Source organism: Delphinapterus leucas, chromosome 5, assembly GCF_059928025.1.
Source record: "Delphinapterus leucas isolate spDelLeu-1000000601 "Yukka" chromosome 5, BTC_Dleu_Yukka2, whole genome shotgun sequence".
Taxonomy (NCBI): Eukaryota; Metazoa; Chordata; class Mammalia; order Artiodactyla; family Monodontidae; genus Delphinapterus; species Delphinapterus leucas.
In genome coordinates, this window is record NC_143133.1 from 126522607 (window position 1) to 126549474 (window position 26868).

A 26868-nucleotide genomic window follows, 5' to 3' on the forward strand; every position below is an offset into this window, starting at 1 on the left:
CTTCTAGGTTATGCAATTTTTGGCGTATAATTGTTCATTGTAGTCTCTTATGAATCTATGTATTTCTGCAGTATCACTTGTAATGTTTCCATTTTTATTTCTAATTTTATTTGAGTTTTATATTTTTTTCTTAGTCTAGATAAAGGTTCAGCAGTTTTGTGTATCTTTTCAAAGAACCAGCTCTTAGTTTCATTGATCTGTTCTATTGTTTTTCTGGTCTCTATTTCATTTATTTCTGCTCTGATCTTTATTACTTCTTTCCTTGTGTTAACTTTAAGCTTAATTTGTTATTCTTTTTCTAGTTCCTTGAGGTATAAAGTTAGCTTGTTAATGTGAGATCTTCCTAATTTCTCAATATATGTGTTTATTGCTATAAACTGTTTCCTCAAAAGTGCTTTTGCTACATCCCACAATATTTGATAGGTTGTATTTTTATTCATTTGTTCCAAGATAGCTTTTTATTTCCTTTTGATATCTTCTTTGACCCTTTGGTTGTTCAGAAGTGCGTTTAGTTTCCATGTATTTGTAGATTTTCTCAAGTTCCTGTTGTTGTTGATTTCTAGTTTCATACCACTGTCATCAGAGAAGAGAGTTGGTATAATTTCAACATTCTTAAATTTGCTAAGATTTGTTTTGTGTCTTATTATATGATCTATCCTGGAGAATGTTCTATATGCACTTGAGAAGAATGTGTATTCTGCTGCTCTTGGATGGAACGTTCTATATATGTTCGTTAAGTTCACTTGTTCTAACATGTGGTTCAATTGCAACATTTCTTTGTTTATTTTTTGTCTGGATGATCTATCCATTACTGATAGTGGCACATTGAAGCCCCCTACTATTATTATATTGTTGTCTATTTCTCCCTTAAGGTTTCTTAGTATTTGCTTTATATTTCAGTGCTTAGGAGTTGGAAATATATTTACTTATGGATTGTTATATCTTCTTGATGTATTGACTTTATAATTATATAATGACTTTCTTTGTATCTTGTTACCCTTTTTGGCTTGAAGTCTATTTTGTCTGATAAAAGTATGGCTATTCCATTTGCTGGAAACATTGTGTTCTGTCCTTTCCCTTTGAGCCTATGTGTGTTTTTAGAGCTGAAATGAGTCTCCCATAGGCAGCATATAGTTGGGTTTTGTTTTTTTGTTTTATTTTGTTTGTTTTTGTTTTTTGAAATCCATGTGGCCACTCTGTGCCTTGGTGAGTTCAATCCATTTACATTTAGGGAGATTAATATGTAAGTATTTTCTACTGCCATTTTATCTTTTACCTTCTGGTTATTTTGTCTCTCCACTGTTTCTTTTTCCTTTGCTTTATGTCTACCTTTATAACTTGGTGTTTTTCCATGGCAATTTGTTCAATCTCCCCTTTGTGTTTTGTGTCTCTGCCCTAGATGTTTGTTGTGTGGTTACCATGAGGTTTACATAGAACATCTCATAGATACAATAGTGCCTTTTCTCCTGATAGCAATTTATCTTCATTCACCTGTAGAGGTGCCATATTTTTACTGTTCTTCTTTTATATTTATGATGTCACCAGTTATCTCTTTTTATGCTCTGATTTTGTTGTGTTTTTGGTAGCTATAGTTATTTTAATGATCTTTTCTTTATCCTTTAGATTATAATTGAGTGTTTTATATACTGTTCTAAAAAAAGTTACAGTTTTCTAATTCTGACTGTTTATTATTCCTCATATTAGTCAGAGTTTTGTGTACTTTCAGATTTTCTTTCATCTTAGCTCCTTTCAAAATATCTTGTAAGGCAGGTCTGCTGGTGGTGAACTCCCTCAGTGTTTTTTTCTGGGAAAGCCTTTATTTTTCCTTCATATCTGAAGGATAACTTTGCCAGATAGAGTATTCTTGGCTGGCAATTTTTATCTTTCAATACTTTGAATATGTTGTTCCCCTCTCTCCTGATCTGTAGAGTTTCAGCTGAGAAATCTGCTGATATCCTAATGGGTGTCCTGTGTAGGTTACTGTCTTTTTTACCCCCAGCTGCCTTTAAATTTATTTATTGTTGACTTTTGATAGTTTTAATATAATATTTCCTGGAGAGGGGCTCTTTGCACTGCAATAATAAGGTGTTTTATTAGCTTTGTGGACTTGTATATCCAGTTACTTTCCCAGGTTAGGAACGTTCTCAGCTATTATTTCTTTAAATATGCTCTCTGCTCCCTTCTTCCTCCCTTCTTTTTCTGGGATACCCATTAATTTTATGTGACTCTTCTAGTGAGTCATGGTTCTCATAGAGTTTCTTTATTTTTTAAAAAAATCTTACTTTTCACTCCTCTTCACGTGATTCCTATCCTTGAGCTTGCTTATTCTCTCTTCCATCCGACCTGCTCTATTTCCAGTGTTTTCTAATGCATTCTTCATCTCGTTTATTGAGTTCTTCAGCTCCAGAATTTGGTTGTTTTTTAGAATTTCAATCTCTTTGATAAAGTACTTCTGTTCATTAATTTTATTCCTGAGATCATTGTATTGCCTTTCTGAGTTTTCTTGTAGTTCATTGAATTTCTTTACAACAACTAATTTTTTAGTAGCTTTAAAAAAATTATTGGAGTATAGTTGATTTAAAATGTTGTGTTAGTTTCTGCTGTACAGCAAAGTGAATCAGTTATACATATACATATATCCACTCTTTTTTAGATTCTTTTCCCATATAGGTCATTACAGAGTATTGAGAAGAGTTCCCTGTGTTATACAGTAGGTCCTTGTTAGTTATCTATTTTATATATAACAATGTGTATATGTCACTCCTAACCTCCCAATTTATCCCTCCTCCCCCTTTCCCCCTGGTAACTATAAGTTTGTTTTCTACACCTGTGACTCTATTTCTGTTTTGTAAAGTTCGTTTGTACCAGTTTTTTAGATTCTACATATAAGCGATATCATATGATATTTGTCATTCTCAGTCTGACTTACTTCACTCAGTATGACAATCCCTAGGTCCATCCATGTTGCTGCAAATGACATTATTTCATTCTTTTTTATGGCTGAGTAATATTCCATTGTATATACACACAGATTTTTTGAATTCTTTATCAGTTAGATTGCAATATTCCATGTCTTTGGATTTGGTTACTAGAGAATTATCATTTCTTTTTGTGATACCCATTACTGTGCTTTTTCATAGCGTTTGATTAAAAGTGACTCTGCCACCACATTTGAAGTAATGAATACCTTTCCTATTTAGGTAAGGCTTTGTTTACTTTGATTCTAAGAATTCAACAAGTTGGTAATTAGGAGTCCTTTTGTTTTCCAGAATGTTGTGCTATAGCACAAGCTTTTGGTTTCTCTTACCAAAGGTGACTCACTGCTAAGGTTGGGAGTGCACATAAAATAAGTTGGGGAGAGGAAAAAGAAAAAGAGGTTGGTGGCAGACTGTGGGGAGTTGTGTATTTAGCACTTCAGACTTTGGATGTGCTGACAGCTTGGTAGAGGGATCCTTAAGTGGGGATCTCAGATGTCTGTGGGCTGTCCTCTTGCCAGAATCCCAGGGCAGATAGCAGGTAATGTGTTTCTTCAGTTTTCTTTGTCAGCCTTTTCCCCTGTCCATTCCTTTCCCCAAGTCACTGTGATCTCTTCAGTTGCAGCACATGTAGCTGGATAGACTCCTATTCACCATCTTCATCCTCCACTTCCTCTGCCAGAGAGGTCACGCTGGTCCACTGCCTCCTCTGCTACCACTACCTTTGCTATTCCCACTGTCTTCACCACCACTCCTCTGGCTCTGCAGCCTCCTCCAAAGTCCAGTCCACCCACTTTTGGTTGCATAGATGGATGGATCTCTCTGGAGTCCTGATGTCCTGCACAAAGGCACTTTTTTGGGTTATGGATATTTGGTTAATTATAAAATGAAGGGGAGAGAAAAGAGAAGCAACTCATGCTGCCATGACGCTGATGTCTACGTATTCTGAATTCTTTGTCTGACACATCATGGAGCTCTATTTCTTTACTGTATTCAGCAGTAGGTGGGCCTATGAATTAGCTTGCCTGCTCTCCAGGGGCAGTGGGATGGAACCCAGGGTTTGCATGACTCATTGTTTGGGAACCCTAATCAGTAAAGACTGAATTGAATTTCCTGGTAAGATGAGGCCACTGTTCTTGCTCTGCAGATGGGGAAGACCATGGGCTGTGCTTTCTGTTCAAGTGCCACTGTTAACAGAGCTGTTGCATGGGCTACACAGCTTTCCATGTGCTCTGATAAGGTTCCCTGGTCAGGAATGCTGAAGGATGTATTCAGCAATAAGTGGGGCTATGAATTAGTTTCCTTGCCAATGCACAGCAGGAAAGGCATCTCCAGGGCCACTAATGCTCTTTGTTTGTGGTTTTGACTCAAGCCAACCCATGCCCCAAGTTCCCTGACCAAACAGGGCAACTGGCTTTGCTCTGGGGGTGATCAGCTCTGCCTGCCCACATCTCAGCTCCAGAGTTGCTGGGATATGCAGTTTCCAGGTGTTCTCACCACCCCATCCTGTCAGACGGGGCTGAGGGCCACACTTCTCAATGTGTAGGTCTATGTTTCTGGCTCCTGCCTAGGCAGAACTGAGAGGGTTCACTTCAGGCAACTGCTAAATTTTCCCAAATAAGTTTTCTGATTGGGAGGAGTAGGGAGCCATGATCCACAGCAGGTGGAGCTATGGTTCAGCTCTTCTGCCTTAGTGTGAGCAGAAGAGGCTCCAGATCTGGCACATCTTCTCACTTGGGGACCCAATTTAAAAAGACCTTCACCCTGCCAAATTCCTGGGTCAGACTCTGCCATTGAACTTGTTTGCAGATAAGCAAAGCCACTGGTTGGGACTACTACTTAGGCTCCACAGGTGGGAATTCAGTCCACCAAGATCCAAGTGCTGGTTATTAGAAGCCCTTCCTTCCTTCTTCATTTCAGTCAGACTCCCAGTGATTGATCCCTGCAGATTCCTTTGCAATACACATGGGGTGAAACCATAATAGGGGCTCCCACAAAGTGACCCAGAAGGCTGGGGGCCTGGATATCATCCCTGGGCTCTCTCTTCTCACTTGGTAAATATTGGAGAAAACATAGGCTCAGGCAAGGCCTCTCAGCATGGTGCTGTGCCAGCCTGGGGGAGGGGCATTGTGGTTGGCATGTAGCTCTTCCTCTTACCCTTTAATATAGTCCATCTTGGTCTCTGTGGCGCAGGGGGTGCCTCAGCCTTACTCCTAAGCTCTAGGATTCTCTCAGTGTTGTCCTGTCCATGAATAGTTGTTAGTTGTTGTTCTGGTGAGGGGGAGCAAAGTCAGTAACAACTTATGTCACCATCTTGATGATGTCATTCCAATGATTTTGATACTTCAGCATTTCCCTTTGAATCTTTTATTGGAGTTTCCATATCTCTGTTTACATTATCCATCTATTTTTGAAGGTTGTCTTCTTATCCCATTAGTGCCCTTAAGATATTAATTGTAGTTACTTTAAATTGCTTTCTGATAATTTTGAAGCCTATATCTGAGTCTCTTTTTGATGCTGCTTTGTCTCTTCAAAAAAAGACTGTTTTCTTTTTCCTTCCCTTTAGCATACCTTATGATTTTTTGTTGAAAGCCAGATACTGTGGACTGAATATTTGTGCCCCTCCCCCAATTCATTTATTGAATTTTTAATCCCAAATGTGATGGTATTAGGAAAGGAGAGGGTTCTTTGGGAGATAATTAAGTTATGAGGGTGAAGAAGCCTTCATGAATGGGATTAGCACCATTATAAAAGAGACCCCTGGAAAGTTTTCTTGCTCTTTTGACCATGTGAGGATACAATGAGAAGTCAGCCATATGCAAACAGAAAGAGGATTCTCACCAGAACCTGACTATGCTGGCATCATGACCTCAGACATCCAGCCTCCAGAACTGTAAGAAATAAATTTCTGTTGTCAATAAACTGCCTAGATTATGGAGTTTTGTTATAGAAGCCCAAACTGACTAAGCCACCAAACACGGTGTATTGAGTAATAAGAATTGAGATAAATAGTGTGAGGTTTTATGTTACTATGGCTAATATTGGCCTGTATTTATTATTTTCTGTAGCAATATGTGCCAGAGGCTTCAAATTCCTGTGTCCTTGTTTTTGTCTCATTTGTTGACTTTGGCTTCTGTAAGTAATTCTCTTCAGAGAGTTTATACTTTGTAGTGATTTCAGCTGTAATTCACAGTTATATTGGGGCCCTGTAGGTGCAGTGGTAAGTTGTAGGAGAGGGAAAGCTGAAATCTGTCCTTTGTTCCTGGGCTGTTACCTTCACAAGAATTTGCTTCTCCCTACCCCTTAAGTAAGACAGAAAAGCTAGAGGGGACTAGAGTAGGAGAAATACCCTTCCCTCAGATGGTACAAATTACCAGTATTTTTTCCTGCAGAATAGACTTTGTTAGTGAGAATTCTCTGGGCATATTTTACAATGATGGTCCTTCTTCTCCCCAGCCTGAGCCAGGAGGAGATCATTCTTGGATCTTTATCATAAGAACTTGGTAGATTTCTTGGATGTAAAATTCATGATAGTGTGAGGTCCTCCCAAGACTGTGTTCCTATGAGTTTCTTACACTTATGCTAATCCACACTCAAACTCCAACAACTCATTTAAATCACAATTTACGTATTTGTGTTGGCTTATCTCTAGTGGTGTCTGCTCCAGGTAAACTGATATTGGCTGTGATTTTCTGGATTTGACCGTTTTCATATTTCAGGGTTGCCATTTGCCTTGCAACCTAGTTCTCTTGACCTGGGTCAAGAAATATCATTGATTTTCAGTTTGTTTAGCTTTTCCTTGTTGTAAGGATTGGAATCGTAATTTCCAAGATCTGTTTAAGTTGGAGCTGAAACAGATAATCTGTCAATTATATTTTATTTAAGGAAGTTTCCTTCAATTTTAGTCAGCTATGTTTTTTATCATAAAGATGGGTTAATCATCATCAAGAGCATTTTTAGACACTAATTGTTGACATAATTATGTGATTTTTTTTCCCCTCTCATTTTTTATGATGGGTTACATTGACTTTTTCTGATGTTGAAAATGTATCTTTGCATTCTTGATATGAACCCTCATGGTTGATATATTTTGTTTAATGTTGGTTCAATTGTCTAATATTTTATTTGGAATTTTTCTTCCATGTTCATAAGTAAAATGGATCTAAAATTTTCTTTTTTCTTCCTGTTCATAAGTAAAATGGGTCTATATTGTCCTTAATTTGGAAGCAGATTTATAATAATCTTAACAGTCCTTGGTAGCTTCGGATTTTTTTCAAATTTCTAGATTATATACTTTTAGAATTTACTGTTCTTTGCAAGATTGGTAGAAATTTGTACCTTTTCAATACTAAGCTGTGAGGTTTAATTATAAGTGAATTGGTCCAGTGACGGTAGTCCTAACCCCTTCCTCCTAGCACTCCCATGAACCACATCTTAAGCAATTATCTTGAGAATTATTTCTAAGAGTTGGTTTGTGAATATCATGAAAAGCTTGCACACTTATTCATAGTGATGATATTCCAAATATAAAGAAAACTGGTGCCATTTAAGTCTGCTTTGTGTGACTTGCCAAAGTCATGTGCTTTTCTAATGGCTCAAGAACTCACAGAGATTCTGTAGGACTACAGTAGATAAAATTAATTAGAAAGTTTTTAAATGATAAATGTGAGCTATTGTGATAGATTTTCTCATATATATTATCTAATTTAGTCTTTAACCTTTTGTGGTAGGAATTATTACCCACATTTTCACAAATGAGAAAATTTAAGATTTACAGAATTAGATAATTTTTCCAAGTCTGTATAACAAGTAAGCTATGCAGCCAAGGTTCAGAGTTACTGCTTTCTCACTCCAAAGTCTGTATTCAATGGCCTTTTTCCCTTTGCTATGCAGGTATGGTAACACTAGGATAACGTAAAATGGTTCTATTTTTCTATCTCAAACTTCTGTTTAACATATAAGGCTACTGCTCAGTTTAGAAACCTTTCTTAATAACTCTGGTAGGAATAATTTTGCTCTTTTCTGTGTTTATGTAGAACAGCACTGTCCGCTATAGCAGCCATCTAGGCCTCTCACTGGCTATGTGACTTGGGACAAATCCATAACCCTTATTGTTCTCACAGGTAAAAAATAGGAATAATAATATGAATACTTACCAAGGCTTGTTGTGAGGATTAAATAATAAAATCCATGTTTTTATTTTGTTTTTTTAATATTTAAGTTTATATGTTATGTTAACCAATTAATATAGTGCCTGCCTATATATATAGGACAACACTCAGTAATTGTTAGGCATTATTAAAATCAGTAAGAATCCATCTCAGGTCACTAGACAGAGCCCCTAACCACTATTTCTCTGTGAATAAATGAAACATAATCTAAACCCGTGAGTACAGGCAAATTATAATTTTGTCTTTATGTCCTAACTGCAGAGCACACAATTTGGCAGATGGTAGGGAACCATACATATAGGTGGGTTGCGTATGCATGAATGTAGCTGGTTATGCATGTACTGTAGTACATTAACAGAACAGCTTCATTCAGGAATACTAAAATTGTCCTTAACAAAAATTTAAAAAGGAAAATTCTCTAAAGTGTTGATAAATTTTTCTGAGTGACTGCAACCCTATTAATTTTAAATCTTATATTCAATTTCTATTTTACCTGCCCCAAAGCATGGAGAAGGTCTTTTAACATTAAAAATTTCAGTGGAAAATTGAGGGTCTATTATTACTAATCTAGGATTTAAGGCTTTCATGCACGTGTCAAGAGAAAGCTTAAAGGAGGTAATTTATAAGGCTGCTATCTCATTAAGGAATTATTGGAGAGAGAGAATTGGAACACCCTGACTCTTTACAATATAACAAAAACAAAACAAAATAGCAAAGACTTTGGCCATTTGTATTTGTTCCCGTCCCCTATATGATATACTTCTCAAATGTTAAGCAGTGACATTTTTCTGCCATCTCTGATTGTCAGCTAAGTATACCATCAATACTCCGTAACCAATACTCATAAGAGGCAGTGTTTTCTGTTCATCATAATATATTACCATTAGATATATTGGGAAAGTGTTTTATCACCTCCTGCAGTTGAACAGTTCAAGGACTATAAATATTTGAACCTATTCCTAATAATGTGATTAATTCCTTTCTAAAGTATTTGTACACTCTCCTTTGAAAGATGAATATAATCATCTTTGGGACAAAACCAAATTGCATGTTTCCAGTGACTCCAATTTTATGTTTAATGTAATAGCATGGTTATCTTGATTCATGTAATAGGCTTATCTGTCATGTGAATGGGTTGATGTGAATGACTGTATTGGTTCCTGGACTTCACTATGAAAGATTCCTGTGGAAACCTCTACATTCAACCCTTATTTCTGAAAGTAGATGTTGATGTAACTCTCACTGAATAATCAGATGTTGGGTTGTTTAAGTTGATCTTAAAATATTCTGCATCAACTTCTTGTGTTCTACTAATTCTTTTTATTGTCTTTCTGACTTTCTATTATAATTCAGGTAGATATTAAACTATTACTTTAATTTCAACAACATGTAATAATATAATCTCATTAGCCAATGTCTATTCTTAGGCAGTTATAAATACTGGCTCTTCATTTTAGTTTCCACACACAAGACAGTCCTTCAGTACACTGTTTAAAATCTTTAAATTCAGTTTTTAGCAACATAGAAGTCTCTGCATATTAGCCATGTTTTCTTTACCAATAAATATTCTTATTTTAGAATTTAAATACAAAACAGTAATTATGGCTGGTGAGATAGTGCTACAGTTTTATCAACTTTACTCAAGTGATATTTGGATCTAAAAGCTATCAGGGCACACTTTTTTTTTAAATAAATTTATTTTTGTCTGTGTTGGGTCTTTGTTGCTGTGCGCAGGGGCTACTCTTCATTGAGGTGAGCGGGCTTCTCATTGCAGTGGCTTCTCTTGTTGCGAAGCACAGGCTCTAGGTGCACAGGCTTCAGTAGTTGTGGTGCGTGGGCTCAGTAGTTGTGACTTGTGGGCTCTAGAGCAGGCTCAGTAGTTGTGGCACATGGGCTTAGTTGCTACACGGCATGTGGGATCTTCCCAGACCAGGGATTGAACCCGTGTCCCCTGTATTGGCAGGTGGATTCTTCACCATTGCACCACCAGGGAAGTCCCCAGGACATACTTTTGAGCCATCTGTTCTGTGTGTAAAGATAAAACTCTTATCAGCCTCTGACCTAATGTACCCAGTTTAGACTCATTAATGTCAGCCATATAGGTGAATTTCCGGGATATGGTTATAGTTCACTGTTCACCAGATTTCAAGACCGAGTTTACATGTATATCCCTCCTCTGTCCAGCTCTCCTTTTATAGAAAATAATAATGTAGAGTCCAAACTGGCATAAGAAATAATACCTTCAATACGGTTTCTAACTAAAAGTTAACTTTACTTAAATATTTCTGTTTTCATGTATAAGAATCTGTAAAATGAAAAATAAACAGAATTAACCCAAACCCTAGCAATGAATCACAACGTGCAAAAGCATCTTCTAGCATCATCATTATTATTTTTTTGGTCATATGATTACCAGTGTATTATAAGTAATGCTTTTAAGTGAAGCAATACTCTCTCCTCTTGTGAAATTAAGGGTATGGGGAAGACCTACAAATGAAGCTAAACAAAGTGCTCACTTGGCTAAATTATAATTAAATTAACTTTCTGTGTAAAGGTTGGTTCTACTTTCATGGTCATCTTCTGAAATGTGATTTGATTTTCAAATTGTCCTTAAACCATGATATTTACTGTGTCACTTCTGTACATTTAATGCTGTAATGCGTGGTCTATTGATAATATCTCTACAAATGTCAAAGCATTTTTTATATTAGAGAAATAAGCATAAAATGGAATGAGATATGTGAGAGCCATTTAAAGTAAGATTAAAATGAGACTATTTGAAAAAATGTATAAACACTATATACATCAATATTCCATTTTAAATATTTTTAAATGACTGTTTTACAATTGAAATTTTAAAGAGAAATATCTGTATAATTCATCCACAAGAAAGTGCCAATTGATTTTAATCATAACCAAAGGGTTTGTAAGTGATTGCCAACAGAATTTAGAAGTGGAGGTTACACGTTTTCATAAAGTCTTCAAAATAACCCCTAAAATTTAGTACCTTCACTAATTTAACTAAAAATTACAGTGATTCTTGATATTCTTTATAGAAAATAGAGTTCAGAATCAAAGAGAAATTCTTCCTGTGGTCAGGAAAATGGATTGAATCTTAAACCATAAGGTCATATTACAAATAAATTATAAAATGTATCATACTGATTTATTTCAGCTTTTTGAAATCACATTATATAAAGCATACACCAGAGGAGCACAATTTACTCTGAAGTTGTGAGGCTATAGAGAATATCTGCTGAGTTTAAACATAAAACGTTAAAGGTATGCTTTTAAGGCATTGCAGCAGCATTTTAAGTGTATGTTCTTCCCTACTGGCTGTTATGGATGCCAAATGGATACATATTCATGCACTGCTTCAAATTCTTGAGTAGCTGTTCTGAATCATCCATCTTTCAGCCATTTTAGAAAACTGTGTGTGTGTGTGTGTGTGAGAGAGAGAGAAAATTTAGAATAATTTCGTATTTTTTGTATTGTTACAAAACATATAGAATAAAGTTTTATGAATTATAAAGTCAAAACAATCTAAGATATATTTTGAATTCTGCCCAGTTGTAAGAAATGAAGATAAAGAATATAGTTCAGAATAAGAGAGTCCACACATGGATTAAAATGAAATGATAGCATCATATTCCCCCAGTGGTCTCTGTGATATTGTACTTTATTACTGTATATCAGAAATGAAGAAAAAAGCATGGTGGCAAAGGATGTGGAAATAGAAGTCAACTAGCTGATGGAGTAAGTGGCTGATTTGCCTCTTCCCAATGAGCACGACTTCAAGAACCTAGAAATAAATCACACTGCTTTCTGCTCAGTGTGAATACATGTGTAAACCAATCTATCACTAAGACAGGTTCAGAACAAATTAATGTCATAATAAAAGCAGTCAAGTAGCACACAACTTATTTGTTGTTTTAAAATTTATTTTGCAGAGGGATTATGCATATTTTTCTAATCGTCATGCTTAAGTGTATCAATCTTTTCTCAGAATACTAGTCAAATGGTGAAATTTCCATTAAATAAAATCACTGTTCTTTGGGAAATTAAAAGCCTTGAAAGAAATTATACTATGGCATTCAATATTACTAAAAATTGTAATTTCTAGAGTAATTTGCTATTTATTATCTGTCTCACTAAATCATTAGTTTTAGAGAATAGAAAATATTACAAATGTTAATAATCTCAGACCCAAATATATTAGAATATGTTGAATAGTCCTTTTTCCCTTAAAAATAGGATCTAGGTAAGTTAATATTCCAGTTCCCTTGCATTCCTGAAAACAAGACTTTGGAATAGACAATTCATGGTGGGATTATATCTTATTTAGACATTATTTATGTATATATGATTAACTACAAAATAAAATGTATTTAAAAATTTAGAGCAAATAAATTTCTATTTCCCATTTAATTTCAGTTCCTTCCAAATATTTAAGGAACTTTAAGTCAGTTGTAATTTTTGTCCCTAGATACAAATATCTAGTTTTGTAATTATCTTTTTTAAAAATGTATATAAGGCAACACAAACACATCAAATTCAATGATGTTTATATCAATATCCTCAGAAAATGAAGGAAAGAAATAGTAAGATAATCTGATAACTAGGTAATTTTTCATTTATTGTATGTTTTCCTTATGCTAGACACTTTATTGGCTCTCTACTTCAAAAAATACAGCATGCAATTATTTCTATTTATCCCAATTGGCTTCAAGGAAAGAAAATTAGGTTGTCGAATTTTCTAGAAGTAACCTTGAAATATATAGTAAGTGCTTTCCTCTCAGGAGTCTATATTTATTGATCTAAACATCAATAATTGTTCTAAGAAAAGCTTTGGAATGAGTAGTTTTCTGGTTTGCTAAAATAGATCATTGCTCAGATTTTCTTTCCTAGCAATAGCAATGAATTTTAAGAGGAGTATAGCAAATTGAGACAGCACATATTTGCTTGAATCACTCTGCCTCCTTGGGAGGAAGCCTAACTCTGGAGATAAGCATAGTATAAATGGAAAGATCAAGGGATATGAAATCCAGTTTAGTTAAACATACATGCTGTGTGTCCCTGGCAAATTACCTAACATTTCTGATCTCATCTGTGAAGTGAGTAAAACAATAGCAAACTTACTAGGATGAAAATGAATGCTATGTACTGGACATTTGTGTTCCCCCCAAACATATGTTGAAGCCCTAACCCCAATGTGATGGAACATGGAGGTGGGGATTTTGGAAAGTAATTAGGTTTAGATGAGGGAGGGGCCCCATGATGGGATTAGCAACCTTATAAGACCACAGCTTGTTTATTCTCTGCCATGTGAGAAAACAGAAGAACGTAGCTATCTAAACCAGGAACTGAATCAGCTGGCACCTTTATCTTAGACTTCCAGCTTATAGAGCTGTAGAAAATAACTGTCTATTGTTTAAGCCACCCACTCTATGGTATTTTGTAACAGCAACCTGAGCTTAACAAAGCAATGAGGTAATGTTTGGAAAGGATGTTAAGATGTAGAAAATTCTTTTTCTTGAATTTTATGTTCAAGAGGAAAAGTATGTTTGTTAAAGTGGTGAAGTTAATGGGGCTAGATTGAAAGTTCTCTAAAAGGAACCATGATATCCCACTTCTAGATTAGTTAGGTAGATGAAACCCACTTTGTATTAGTAAGAATTTTCATTGTCTTAATTTCTATGGGAAAAATTTCAGGTCTGAAATAGGGTGAACTGCCTTCATTCTTTTCCATAGATAACACACCTGGAAAATGAGACCTGTGACATATTTTTGGGCTACACTACTTGGTACTGAGCAGGTGGGTTCTGAGCAAGATCAAATTTATTGTCAATAAATAGTTGGTGGATATGTTTGTGATTCTATTGGTGAAAGAACTTGGCACAGATTGAGATTTGAAAAATAAAAATTTGGCAATGCTAATGTATATTGTTAGAGAAGAGGGCTTTGTTTAGTTGGTTGATAGTTGGCTGTTTGCTCTTATACTACAGTGCAATTCAACTTTTTGTAAGAACCCAACTAGTTTATATTTTCTCAATTCAACTTTTTGTAAGAACGTAACTAGTTTATATTTTCTATCACCCCTGCCATGTGTATAGATATAGCCTAGTGTTGGCCTGACAAAATTAGCACATGGAAAAAGAACAAGAAAAAAAGAGTTTAAATTCCAGGAGGAGTAAATTACCAAAGAAATATTATGTGTGAGTGAATTATTTCTTGGGATAAAAAAAGAAAATATATAAAAGGATTTGATAATAAAGCCTAAATAGAGTCAAGTTCCAAAATGCAATCAAAATCCTTAGAATAAATGAATCAGTACTATATTTAAATGGATATATCACCAGGGAAAAGCCTCCGGCTGTGGGGAATGTGATTCAGGGATAAGAATGGCAATCATAGACAGCATCTCTACAGGCATCCCCCTTTCTTTTTCCACGTTGATCTACAGGTGGTTTAATAGAGTTGTCAGTGCTGTTTTGAAGCACTTCCTACTTCTACAGGTATTTGGAATATAAAGTTCTAAAAGTGGAAAAGTAGAACAAAATTTAGACTATAGCCAGTATTCCAAGTTACCCACTATAGTGGGTTACTTACTACTTCTTAATAATGAGAAAGGTGATAATGAACGTCACCATTCAATAAACTGCTCCTACTATTCATCAGCAACTAAGTTCCTAAGAAAGGTCTTGGGAGGACGAGTGGAATATGATCATTTACCTTATCCTTAAATACATGATAATAAAAAAAAATTAACTCTTTTTAGTGGAAGTGTTATCTCTGTTAAACACACACAAGGTAATAAACAAAACAAAATGTGAAATTTTCTTTGAATTCAGTTAATTACTTTGAATTCAGTAACACTCAGAAAATTAATGACAATAGGTTAGGTTGAAATCTTGGGAAATACAAGGTGTAAAACACAGGTCATAAACCCAGATTGCTTAAGAAAATCTTGGTAAACATTTTAAGTAAGTGCGGGCATGTCTACAAATGTTTATTGTTGACTAGTGGCTGGCTATTTTATTTATATCTCAATCAATAAATAATAAAAACAACTTGAATGATATGTGGCCCTAGGTCCTTACCCTGAGCATATTGATATTGGTAGATTCACACCTTTAGCACTGCAGCTACAGTTTCATGGTGTCATTTGCACAAAGACTATGGTGCTCCAAAGAAGAAAAAAATAGTTTGGAGAGATAATAATTTTGCTGTGACTCTGTTAGCATATGAAGTTATTTGAAAAAAATCAATGACTTCATAGAAATACAGTTGCATGTTCTAATAATTACAAAAATGAGAACAGTTTATTTCAGGTGGAAACAGCTTTTCCTTAAGGAATATCTCTTCTTAAGTGTCCTTTAAAACACGTTCTAAATTCAGAAAAGAAGATTTGCAGCAGAAATTTTACAGTTACTTAGGCTTAGCTACACATACACATGCACAGAAGAAACAGGAAGGGAAAGAAAAGACAACTGCTTCCATCAGAAAAACAAGCACTTTTTCCCCCTGGTGTCATGTCTTTGGATATGTACCGCCTTGGAGAAATGTATAAATCATTTTTATACATGGAACTGTCTTAGAAAACTAGAGATTTTAGTACAAAGAAATCAATTTGCTGAAAGAATGCCCACATAAGTACTCTATATACACAAGAGGAACTTACAAAGAACCCCTGTTTTACAGTTACTGATGTATATTAGCATAGTGGGCTTACACCTTCTCCAGGCCTGAGTTACACTTAGTATTACAAATAATATTATAACAATGCTGAAAATACTGATACAAAACAGCTTTAAGATGATATTTCCAAAAAATACCCCTCCTTTTAAAATTGAACTGTTTAACCCAGGTTTTCTTTTTGAATGTTTCAGCTTTAAAAAAGATTTTTCAAGAAAATACTAGCATTTAAAACATCTCTTAAAATGTCTATTAAATGACAGATTTTCTTAAATAGATTATTTTTTACAAAGTATAATTCAAAAGTCTATCTTCCAGGAAAGCAAAACTATAAGCTCCAAAAGTCCAAATCAAAAACATTATTTGTGATACATAGTTCTTCCATATCCTGGGAAAAAATCCTTGATTATTTTACCGTTCTGATTTATTTACAGACTTCAAATACTCTAGTAACACACACCAACTTTTAGGACAAATGAAGCTGAATACCACAATTAATAATCATAATTTTTCTATCATTTCTTAAATACCATCCAGCCCAAAATGTCTGTCTGCATGAATATTATAACTTCTAAAGTATAGTGGGAATTTTAGATAGCAGTCTCATTAAGTGAAGCAAATTGCAGTGTGCATTATTCTCTTTTGGCAGAATTACAAACACAAAAAAAGAAAACATTTGGCAAACATTTGTCTTGATGCACATGTGTTTTCCTTTGGAAAACCAAAATTACAAATCCAGCATATCCACTAAACTCTTTACTCTTATCAATTCTAATCAAAGTTTGAAAAGTGGTTAAAGTTTAATAGTCAAAGCTAGTGGGGGGATATCTAATGGCTTTTTCCCAAAGCATAGAGCTCAAATGCACTTTTGCTTTAGGAGATGCATTTCACACATAGCTTTAATTTAAGCAAGTTAGTCAGATGCCATGCTAAAACTGCTATCTCAGTTTCCCTTTATTCATTTCATGGATTCTGTCAGAGAGCACAAGGAAAACAGATCATGCAGTAGGTATGACAGTTTCAATTTGCATGGACTGTGCCTAATATGGATTCAGTTATTAGCTTTTATCTTTGTATAAGAAAGCTGCAGCCCTGATTCCTACTGGTCATTTTAAAATTATTTCTATAGCTGCATACAGCTCTATTATTAATTAAACATAAAGGAATTATTTATCTCACGTGCACTTATGTATAAGACATATTAGGCCTTGTTTGTTAAAGAGAAATATTTGCCATCAAACGAGTTAAGTATTCCTGTTAGAGATTTATTTCTAAGATCAAATTGCCGAAGTTTACATATATTTTACTTTTTCCTCTAAATCTACATGACTGAATAGTCAAAATAGTGTAAACTGGGCTACCAAGAAACTGACTTTCTCTTCCTCAATTCATAATGTAGGGTAATTGATGTGGGTTAATAATGTATATAAAGCAAAATTGGACATACATTAAAAAAAGAAGTGAAAAATTAAAAAATATAAGGAAAGTGAAGTAAAATAATTTTCTTAGAGTGTTCTATTCCTGAAATTTTTTAAAAATATGGTGATATAACCATGACAGTGACTCAAAGAGTGTAGCATGTCATGTTTTACGTATCATTTGACAAAATTCAGGCAACATTACCACCTCACTGTGTTATGTCATAGTACTTCAACATCAATAGCAAAAACTAAAAGCAAATTGTTTCGAAGATCAGAGCTGTCATTCTCTATTTGGCTAGCAATTACTCAGTCTGAAATCCTTTGTGAACTAGTGTGAACTAAACAATTAGAGGATAAAAGAAATACCATTTTCTCCCTTAATCATATGGCAAGATAAGCTTGATTGTATGTAATAGAGAGACAAACGCATCTCTAGGTTATATGCAAGCAAGCTTCATTCTTCAAATAAATACACCACCAAATACAAGACTTTAAAATCCCTCTTTTCTCTTTCTATTAACTATGTAATTTAAAATTCCTTACAATCGCTTTATCTATTCTGCACATCTATTTTCACAGTAACACCATTAAGTGAACAGAGTGCTATTTGATATTATCTTCTGAAACTTCAATGCATATCAGTGACTGATAAAAATAAAAGATAAATAAATTATGGCCTGTATATAAACCAGCAAGATGGTCTCATTTATTATACATATATATAATAAAGTCTCCAAAGCTATTAAACCTAATTCAATTAACATGCTTGAACCCTCATTCTAAAAAAAAAAGTAAAGTTCTTTGTTTATAACTAAAAATAAAAAGTAATAAAAAATACATGAAAATTTAAACATGAGCTATGCACGAGAAACACTAACCGTCTTATCCTACCCAGAGACAGGAATGGGGTGACTTAATTACCCATCCTGCTGGCCTAGAGCCTGCAGCTCAGTTGTGTGTAAATTGTGATGGAGGAAAACATTCTTTCTGCTGTACATGTGTAAAGAGATTGGCCCTCTTGGCGGTTGTCCAAACCTGCCTGTAAAGGTTGAATGCTGTCGGGCCACAGCAGCTTGGTCCTTTGGTTTCTCTGAGAACGTGGAGAGCCCTTCGGTCTTAGCTATTGGTTTCAGAGAGTTCTGCCCTACAGTGGCCCGTAAATTCTGGGTGACCTCTGACGTGAGGGTTTCGTAAGTTCCTCTGGAGTGTTTGATAACTTCCACTAGTTCCTTATCCTTCAAAAAATTGCTTAAACATAGACTGGAGAGCTGACAGGTCTTGCTTTTGTAGGGGCTTGTCTGGTCCGCTGCTGAGTATCTAAAACGGTCCTCGGTGGGAGTATGCATTGCTTTTCTGTCCCTTGTGCTGAGACTTTGGTTCACAATTCGATTTCGATATGTAGCCTGAGGTAAAGACATGGAAAAGAAAAGATGTCTTTAAAAAATACGTTCATAGCACACACACCAGAGTGTTGCTTTCGCATTTGTGTCCAAAACCGTAAGTTTTCAACAAGGCTTAAAAAATATCAATAGAATTATTTTCTCTTTTCAATGAGATTATATTTACCAGTGCAATTCTACTGTAAAGAGTGGTTAAATGAATAATTTACTGTAAAAGGCATTTATTAGAATACTTTTTTAAAGAGCAGTTTTAAGTTGGCAACAAAATTGAGAGGAAGGTACAGAAATTTCTCATAGACCTGCCTCCACACATTCATAACCTCCCTCATTATCAACATTACTCAGCAGAATGGTGTTACTTTTTACCCAGGATGAACCTATGCTGACACATCATAATTACCCAAAGTCCACAGCTTACCTCAGGGTTCACTCTTGGAGTTCTACATTCTATGGGTTTGGACACACTTAATAATGACATTTATCCATTATTATATTGTCATACAGAGTATTTTCCCTACCCTAAAATTCCCCTGTGCTCGGCCTACTCATCTCTCCCCTCCTGTCCCCACCACTGGCAACTACTATCTCCATAGTTTTGCCTTTTCAGAGTGTCACAGAGTTGGACTCATACAGTATGTAGTATTTTCAGGTTGGCCTCTTTCACTTAGTAATATGCATTTCAGGTTTCTTGATGTCTTTTCATAGCTTGATAGCTCATTTCTTTTCAGAGTTGAAATAAAAGGCATTTTGAAATGTGTTTATCTAATTTCCTAAGTTTGAATTCTATAATTTTCTCTGAGAATACATGTTATTTTAATAAGTAATGAACATCTATATATGAATCTATACATTTTTGTTGGATTTAATATGCTATATTTACTTGAGTGTACGCTCAGAGAGTTTTAGAATGATCAGTATCATGATTTATATCAGCCAAGTTGTAACCTAGAAATTTAAGGAAGTAAAAAAGAAGTCACTCCAATGACCTACAGAGAACAACAGGGCACTTAAAAGAAATTTCAGCATTTAGACTTTTGGATGCACTTTATTAATCAAAATCAGGTCCATGAGTGTAGGCCCATCTGCTTTCTCACAAGAAGTTTATATTCTAATTACAGGAGCAAGACATAGCTTATTGAATCATGTTGTGGAGGAAGCAAAGATTACAAACTGGCACCAGAATTCCTCTTGAAGAGAGCACTGTCTTGGTTTAGAAAAATACATTGAGATAGAAACTAACTAGTTGGCTTATTGCTCTGGTGGCAAAAAACGAAGGATTTATTGTTGTTACAAAGAAGGAGGAAAAAAGGGAAGAGAAAGAGGTAAGAGAGAGGAGAATAGAGCACATGGCAGTAGGCTAGTACAAAATGTGCTGAAGGGCCAATGAAAATTTCTGTGTACCTGACATCTATATGGCGTAGTTTTTAAATACCCAACTTTTCATTGTTTGTTCCCTAGAAAACCATTTCTCCAAACCTGGTCTCTACTTTGAGCCCTAATTTACTTACCCGGCATCATCACTTTGACTAATTAACATTCCTAATCTGACATAAAACAAAACCAAAAAAATAAACTTGATTTTGAGTCTGCAACCTGTTCTTCCCCAAATACCGTCCTTCTCACTAATGGTACCACTATCAGGCCAACATCTATAAATCACCTTTGCTTTCTCTTTTTCCTCACATACCTTTAAATCAAGTCCTTGCTGATGTACTGCAAATAGGCAACCTCAAGTTGTCTACTTCTCCTATCTCCAGTCTAAACCTCCTGACCCAATTCTCTGGTACATATTAAGCATTTGATAAATATTTGATAAAAAATAGCTTATCTGCTTGAGATAATATATTTATTGAGTGTGTACTATATGCCAAGCATTTTTCTAATGCCCTTATTTATCCCTCACAAGAGTCTCTTGAGGTAGCTTCTATTAGTCCCATTACACAGGCTAGAAAACAGAACACAGTGAGTTTGTACTCTACAGATAGTGTAAGATAGACAGTCTGCTTGATTAACCACTGATTCATTCTGCCTCCCAGTATTCCCATGGGAATATTTCTAAAATGTATCACATTTTTCTAAAATAAAGTACATGCAGAACCATACTGTAACTTAAATTGAGACTTCAAGATTAGCATTACTGAGATGAATATCCCCAATTTTCTGTAAAACTAAGTTCTATTAGGGGATATCTTTAGGGTGTCTTTATACTCAGTGACTTCAGATTGAGATATTTTGCTAACCATGTGTTTTCTTCCTTTAAATTGTCTTAATGTCTGTAGTAAGCTGCCATTCTAGTTTTTAATTTGTGCTTACATATGTCAGACCCTCTCCATTACTTCTAATTTGCCATTTTAACTCTTCCCTTGATTTGCAGTAGAGATAGTAAGGCTGGTTACCTGTTTGTATGAAAGAAGCATTGTATGACTTACAGAAGGTGTTTCAGGGACTTCCTTGGGAGTAAAAGAAATAGGCTAGGTATTTGGACCTACTTAGAAATGTGAGGTTTTCTTTTCATCTTTCTGACTTTACTTCTATAAGATGCTTACTTAACTGTTGAATCAGTTATTGAAAGATCCTCAAACACTGTGCGTAGTATCACATCCAAATGTCAGAAACATCATGGGTATAAAATACTCTGAGAAAAAAATTCGTTTCAGAACGAAAGAGCCATTGGTAAATTCATCTTGATAATAAACCGTTCTATTCTATTTATATACATGCTACCTAGGAAAGCTGAGGAGATGAGTGGAAACTTCATTTCCGTTACTTTAACATTAGATTTGGGGAAATGTTCATCATTTTCTTTATGTGATCATTTTAACCCTCCTGGGATATATTACATTAAATTGAATATAGTTTTAATAAGACATCTTGAAAGGGATCAAATGACTCAATCCCACAGGCAGACTCTGTTCTCTGGTATAACATCTGATCCTACAAGGTACATATGCATCTACTATAAAAGGAAACAAAATGAAATGATCTATTTTTTTAAATGCATATTTAAATCACCCATTCCTGTTTGTTCAGCATAGTTTGCTTTTAACATCTTAGACTTTTCTTTTTTTTTTTTTTTTTAGTTCTTTGTGATGTTCATCATTAAGTCTAGGGCTCACAGTGTACATGGGTGGATTGCATAGCACATGGGGCTAATGGCATGGATTTGGGGTCAAATAAAGGTTCCTTTGCTGATTTGATAAATATTTATTGACCTCTACTGAGAGCAAGGTGCTATATTATGTGATAGGAAATAGTATTGTTCATAAGAGAACCAGCTCTTGCATTTAGGCAGCTTGAGGTCTAATGAGAGAATCACCCAGAATCAGACAATTTCTAGCTAAGCGACCATGGCAAGTTACTTACTCTTCCCAAATCTCCAATTTCCTCATCTGGGAAACAAAGATTTACATTCATACCTGTATCTACATACAGGATTATATTTAAGACTTAATGAACTGCTGTGTATAAAATGCCTAATATTATACCTGAAGAATAGTTATCTTGATGACAGCAACAATAAGTATAGTAACAAAATAAAGTGAATACACCTAGAAGTTTCTCTGATAGATGCTTGCTTCATCCTTTAGAAGTAAAACCACTTTGAATACTTCTATCTCAACTTAAAAAAGCACAGTAATTTACTCCAGAATACTTGAGTAATTTTACATTTATTTTTATGGTTTGGTTCCCTAGAACAGATTCTGAGATAAATATTTGAGGCAATAAACAAAAGTTTACTAGAGTGTATTCTCAAGTCAACACCCATGGGGTAATGAAGAAAGCAGTGTCTGTCAGAGAAGTTAGACTCTATGCAATTAAACTATCTATCTCAGATAATCACACAGGGAAATCGGAAGCTGGGATGATTCCTCAGAATTGTCCCCAAGTTAGGCAAGTGGTTGGGAGCCTTATACTCTTACATCAACAAGTTATTGGACATTGGCAATATCTGGGAAGGGGGTGTAACCATGAATGAACAGGCTTTTTTTTTTTTTTTTTGTAAAGGAACTTACTTGAATGCTATCAGCTGCCAACTTTTTTACCAACTGGGAAAATGAAGGCTTTAGTTGTGAAAATGTGTGTGTGTGTGTGTGAGTGTATGTGTGTGTGATTGGGGTGGGGGAGGAGAGAACTTGGGAGCACACCACGGCATCCACTACACTCATTATCCTACTTATGTACCTAATAGGGGATAATTTGGCATAATGGAAAGAATACTGAACTTTGGGCCAAAGACTCTAATCTTGCCTGTGCTGCTATCAAACTGTGTGAACTTTGATGAAGAAATTAATTTCTCTGGGCTTCATTTATGAGCCTATTGAAAGAGATGAGAAAAATAGAAGATAAAAATTAGATCTTGAAGAAACTCTAACATTTATTCAATTATCTTCCAGTTCTAAAAGTCTACATTCAAATATGTATTTAATTCTATATAGACAAATATAGGAAAGATCCCTTTGATTCAAAATATAAAAATATATTTTTGCATATATATATATATATATACACACACACACAAAATTTGTATTTGGTTGCAGTAGTCCAGAGAGAAAATAATTTTTTCATCATGCTGCTAATTGACGTTAATTCCTTCTGAAGCTCTTGACATCACTTCCCCAGAGGGAACTTTCAGTGCATATACCTAGCCACATCTTTCTTAAAGCTGGAATTAAATTTCCACAAACTAATATAATTATGTTAGTTTTTAGACAATTTAGTTGTCAATTATTTTTTAAATTTTTTATAAATTTATTTATTTTTGGCTGTGTTGGGTCTTCGTTTCTGTGCAAGGGCTTTCTCTAGTTGCGGCAAGCGGGAGCCACTCTTCACTGCGGTGTGTGGGCCTTTCACTGTCGCGGCCTCTCGTTGCGGGGCACAGGCTCCAGATGCGCAGGCTCAGTAGTGGTGGCTCACAGGCCTAGTTGCTCCACGGCATCTGGGATCTTCCCAGACCAGGGTTCAAACCTGTGTCCCCTGCATTGGCAGGCAGATTCTCAACCACTGTGCCACCAGGGAAGCCCCTCAAACAGTTATTTTATTACCTATCCTTTGGGTTCCTAGTAGAAGATGAATGGATGGCAAATTTATTGATTAATCAGTCAAAACTGAAGATTATAATAAAATCAGTTCTTTACTTCCCTATAATTATTTTTCCTCTCATTTCTTCACTGGAGTATATAATGTGCATTTCATTGAATTCAGGATGAATGATTTAAAAACATTATTATTTTACATACCACTATGAAGGAAAAAACAAAACTTATGATGCTAATTAAAAACAGGGCTTCCCTGGTGGCGCAGTGGTTGGGAATCTGCCTGCTAATGCAGGGGACACGGGTTCGAGCCCTGGTCTGGTAGGATCCCACATGCCGCGGAGCAACTAGGCCCGTTAGTCACAACTGCTGAGCCTGCGCGTCTGGAGCCTGTGCTCCGCAATAAGAGAGGCCGCGATAGTGAGAGGCCCGCGCACCGCGATGAAGAGTGGTCCCCGCTTGCCACAACTAGAGAAAGCCCTTGCACAGAAACGAAGACCCAACATAGCAAAAATAAATAAATTAATAAACTCCTACCCCCAACATCTTCTAAAACAAACAAACAGAAACAAATAAAAACCACATTCCTTCCTTACCAGTGGTGTGACCCATTCATCAGTCACACCAGCCTCTCATTCAAATTTCTTCTGTCTTCATTTCCCTTTCTTAGGTTTGATAGTATTTTTGCATTTGTCTCAATGATACAGCTTCATGTACGTGTGAGTATATTCCTTCTTTTGATTTCATAAAGCATTTGGTTTTTAATTTAGAAGAGAGTATGGAATTGAAGGCAATGCAAGTACAAATTTTTTTTCATTAATATCAAAGTTATACTCTTTCTTTCTTTCCTTGGCTTTCCATATACAAAATAACATTTGCTATAATACCAAATCATAGTAAAAGCTTTTTGAAAATATTCTTATTGGTAACTCACCACATGTAGTGCTGATACTGCATATAACTCAATCGAAGAAAGGACAATATGAAACTGTGATAAAATCCACACAGAGCAATGTAAAAACACTGCAACTGCAACACGGTTGAAAACATTGATTGTAAGATTTATCCTGATTTTAGGGGTTTTATTACATTTAAAAATTGTCTTATAGCTGATGCAAAGAATATATACAGTAACCAGGCCAATGTGCATAGCCCAATTTTCATTAAGGCAGGGTGACATGATAGAATTAATGAGGAGGGGAGCAATGTTTCAGTCACTGCTTAATGAATTTCATAATGTTTTTCTGAACTTTATTTCGTGTGTGTGAACTATACTGGTAATTGCCAAAAATGTTATCAGGCAACAACTTCCTAGTTTCTTATATAGATTAAAATTTAGCACATGATTGGTTATTTTATTTGATTTTAAGATATATTTTTCTGCACATGTTCTCCACTTAACCAAAAACAGTATTGTTTTACAACTAGAATTGTTCCTAAAGGAAAAGAAATACTTGAAGCAATTTCCAATAGCTAGTAGAAAAAAAATGGTATTACATTAGAAAAATGGCTAATATTAAATAGTATTTTAACAAATTATAAAGATTACTGAAAATAACATTATAATTTGAATTTAAGTAAGAGATGTATATGAAATTATGTTAAAGTGAGCCAGAATTACTAGGAGAAGCTAAGTAGTAACTCTTGGGTAATTCATACTGAGAAGAAACATGCCTCCTGTGTAAGGTTTATGGTTTCTTACTAACGAGCCTCTAGATCAAGTAAGTAGAACATAAAATGCAGAATACTGTATGTTTTATGTTCAAGAATAGACACTTTGACCCATACTTACTTCTACACCCAAGCCAATGAAAATAGAAGTTTCATAAGGGCAGGGACATTGCCTGTCTTGTTTAACGCTGAATCCACTCCTCCCAATAGTACCTGGCACTTACCAGTAGCTCCTTAATATTTATATAGTCCAGAGAAGAATCTACTACCATGTTTTTTCCCCTTACTGATATAGCTTATCTAATATGAAATGTTCTTTCTCTAGACATTTTTATCTCATTGATGAGTTGATTACTTTGATCTATATGGATTGATATACTACCTGGATCTTTTTTTTTTTTTCACACACACACACTGTATTTTATTTTTACAAGAAATAAATAGACTGACACCAAGCATTGTAAATGCATGACCACAACAAAAGCAACAATGATTGCAATTACCAAACAAGAAACACACTCATACTGTGTTATAATATTGACATTCAGTCCAGTAATCCTCCACTGTAACAGCTCCCTTATTTTGCAGTGAAAATTGATTTGTACATTTTTTGCCTCTGAGTACTTCTGGGATGTTTTTTGTTTTTCAAACAGAAAGTCACAAAAATTATAATCATCCTCATCAGTTCACTCAGTCCCATGTAATTAATTTTTTTTATCTTGATCTTTTGTTAGCACTTTTATGAATTCATCAGTTTTCCATTAGACTTCTGAAAATGCTTATTCATTCAGTTCAGCAGTTCAGCAGTATAGTCAGTTACCAGAAACCTGTACTTGTCAGAGTCTTTTCCATGAATTCCTTGAAGATGAAACCCTTTTATAGGAACATATTTGCAAAAGCATCAGAGTACATCCAGAACTGTCTGTAAATGACAAAAGACTTAAAAATGACCACAGTTAAAGATTTGATGAAAGTTCATAATAATGTAATTGACAAGGAAATTTAGTTATTTCTGAGATATACATTTAAAGTAATAACTAGAATTATGACTTATAACATTATACCAGAACATATAAGATTTTTAGAAATTTCATGTAATGTCGGAAACATTTATATTAACATATTTCCATACAAATAACCCAAAGAAAGGTTTGTTTGATGACTAATAAGAACCTGCAGTATAAAAAAACAATTTTATACATATCAGTGTATACATGTCAATCCCAATTGCCCAATTCAGCACACCACCATCCCCACCCCACCGCAGTTTTCCCACTTTGGTGTCCATACATTTGTTCTCTACATCTGTGTCTCAACTTCTGCCCTGCAAACTGGTTCATCTGTACCATTTTTCTAGGTTCCACATACATACGTTAATATATGATATTTGTTATTCTCTTTCCGACTTACTTCACTCTGTATGGCAGTCTCTAGATCCATCCACGTCTCAACAAATGACTCAGTTTCGTTCCTTTTTATGGCTGAGTAATATTCCATTGTAT

At 35.0% G+C, this 26868-nt stretch overlaps 1 protein-coding gene across 3 annotated transcripts in view; it reads right to left on the minus strand.

The window, feature by feature from the left end:
• Positions 1 to 11708: 11708 nt before the first annotated feature.
• The window catches only part of CCSER1 (coiled-coil serine rich protein 1), a 1259018-nt gene continuing 1243858 nt past the window's right edge, over positions 11709 to 26868 (minus strand). For 2 of the 3 annotated variants that reach the window (XM_022582338.2, XM_022582336.2), the window contains one exon: positions 11710 to 18665. In XM_022582338.2, coding sequence (XP_022438046.1) covers positions 18180 to 18665 — 486 coding nt within the window. In that variant the 3' untranslated portion in view covers positions 11710 to 18179. Of the gene's footprint in view, positions 18666 to 26868 lie in introns of all 3 variants that reach the window. The other variant, XM_022582337.2, reaches the window with a different exon arrangement.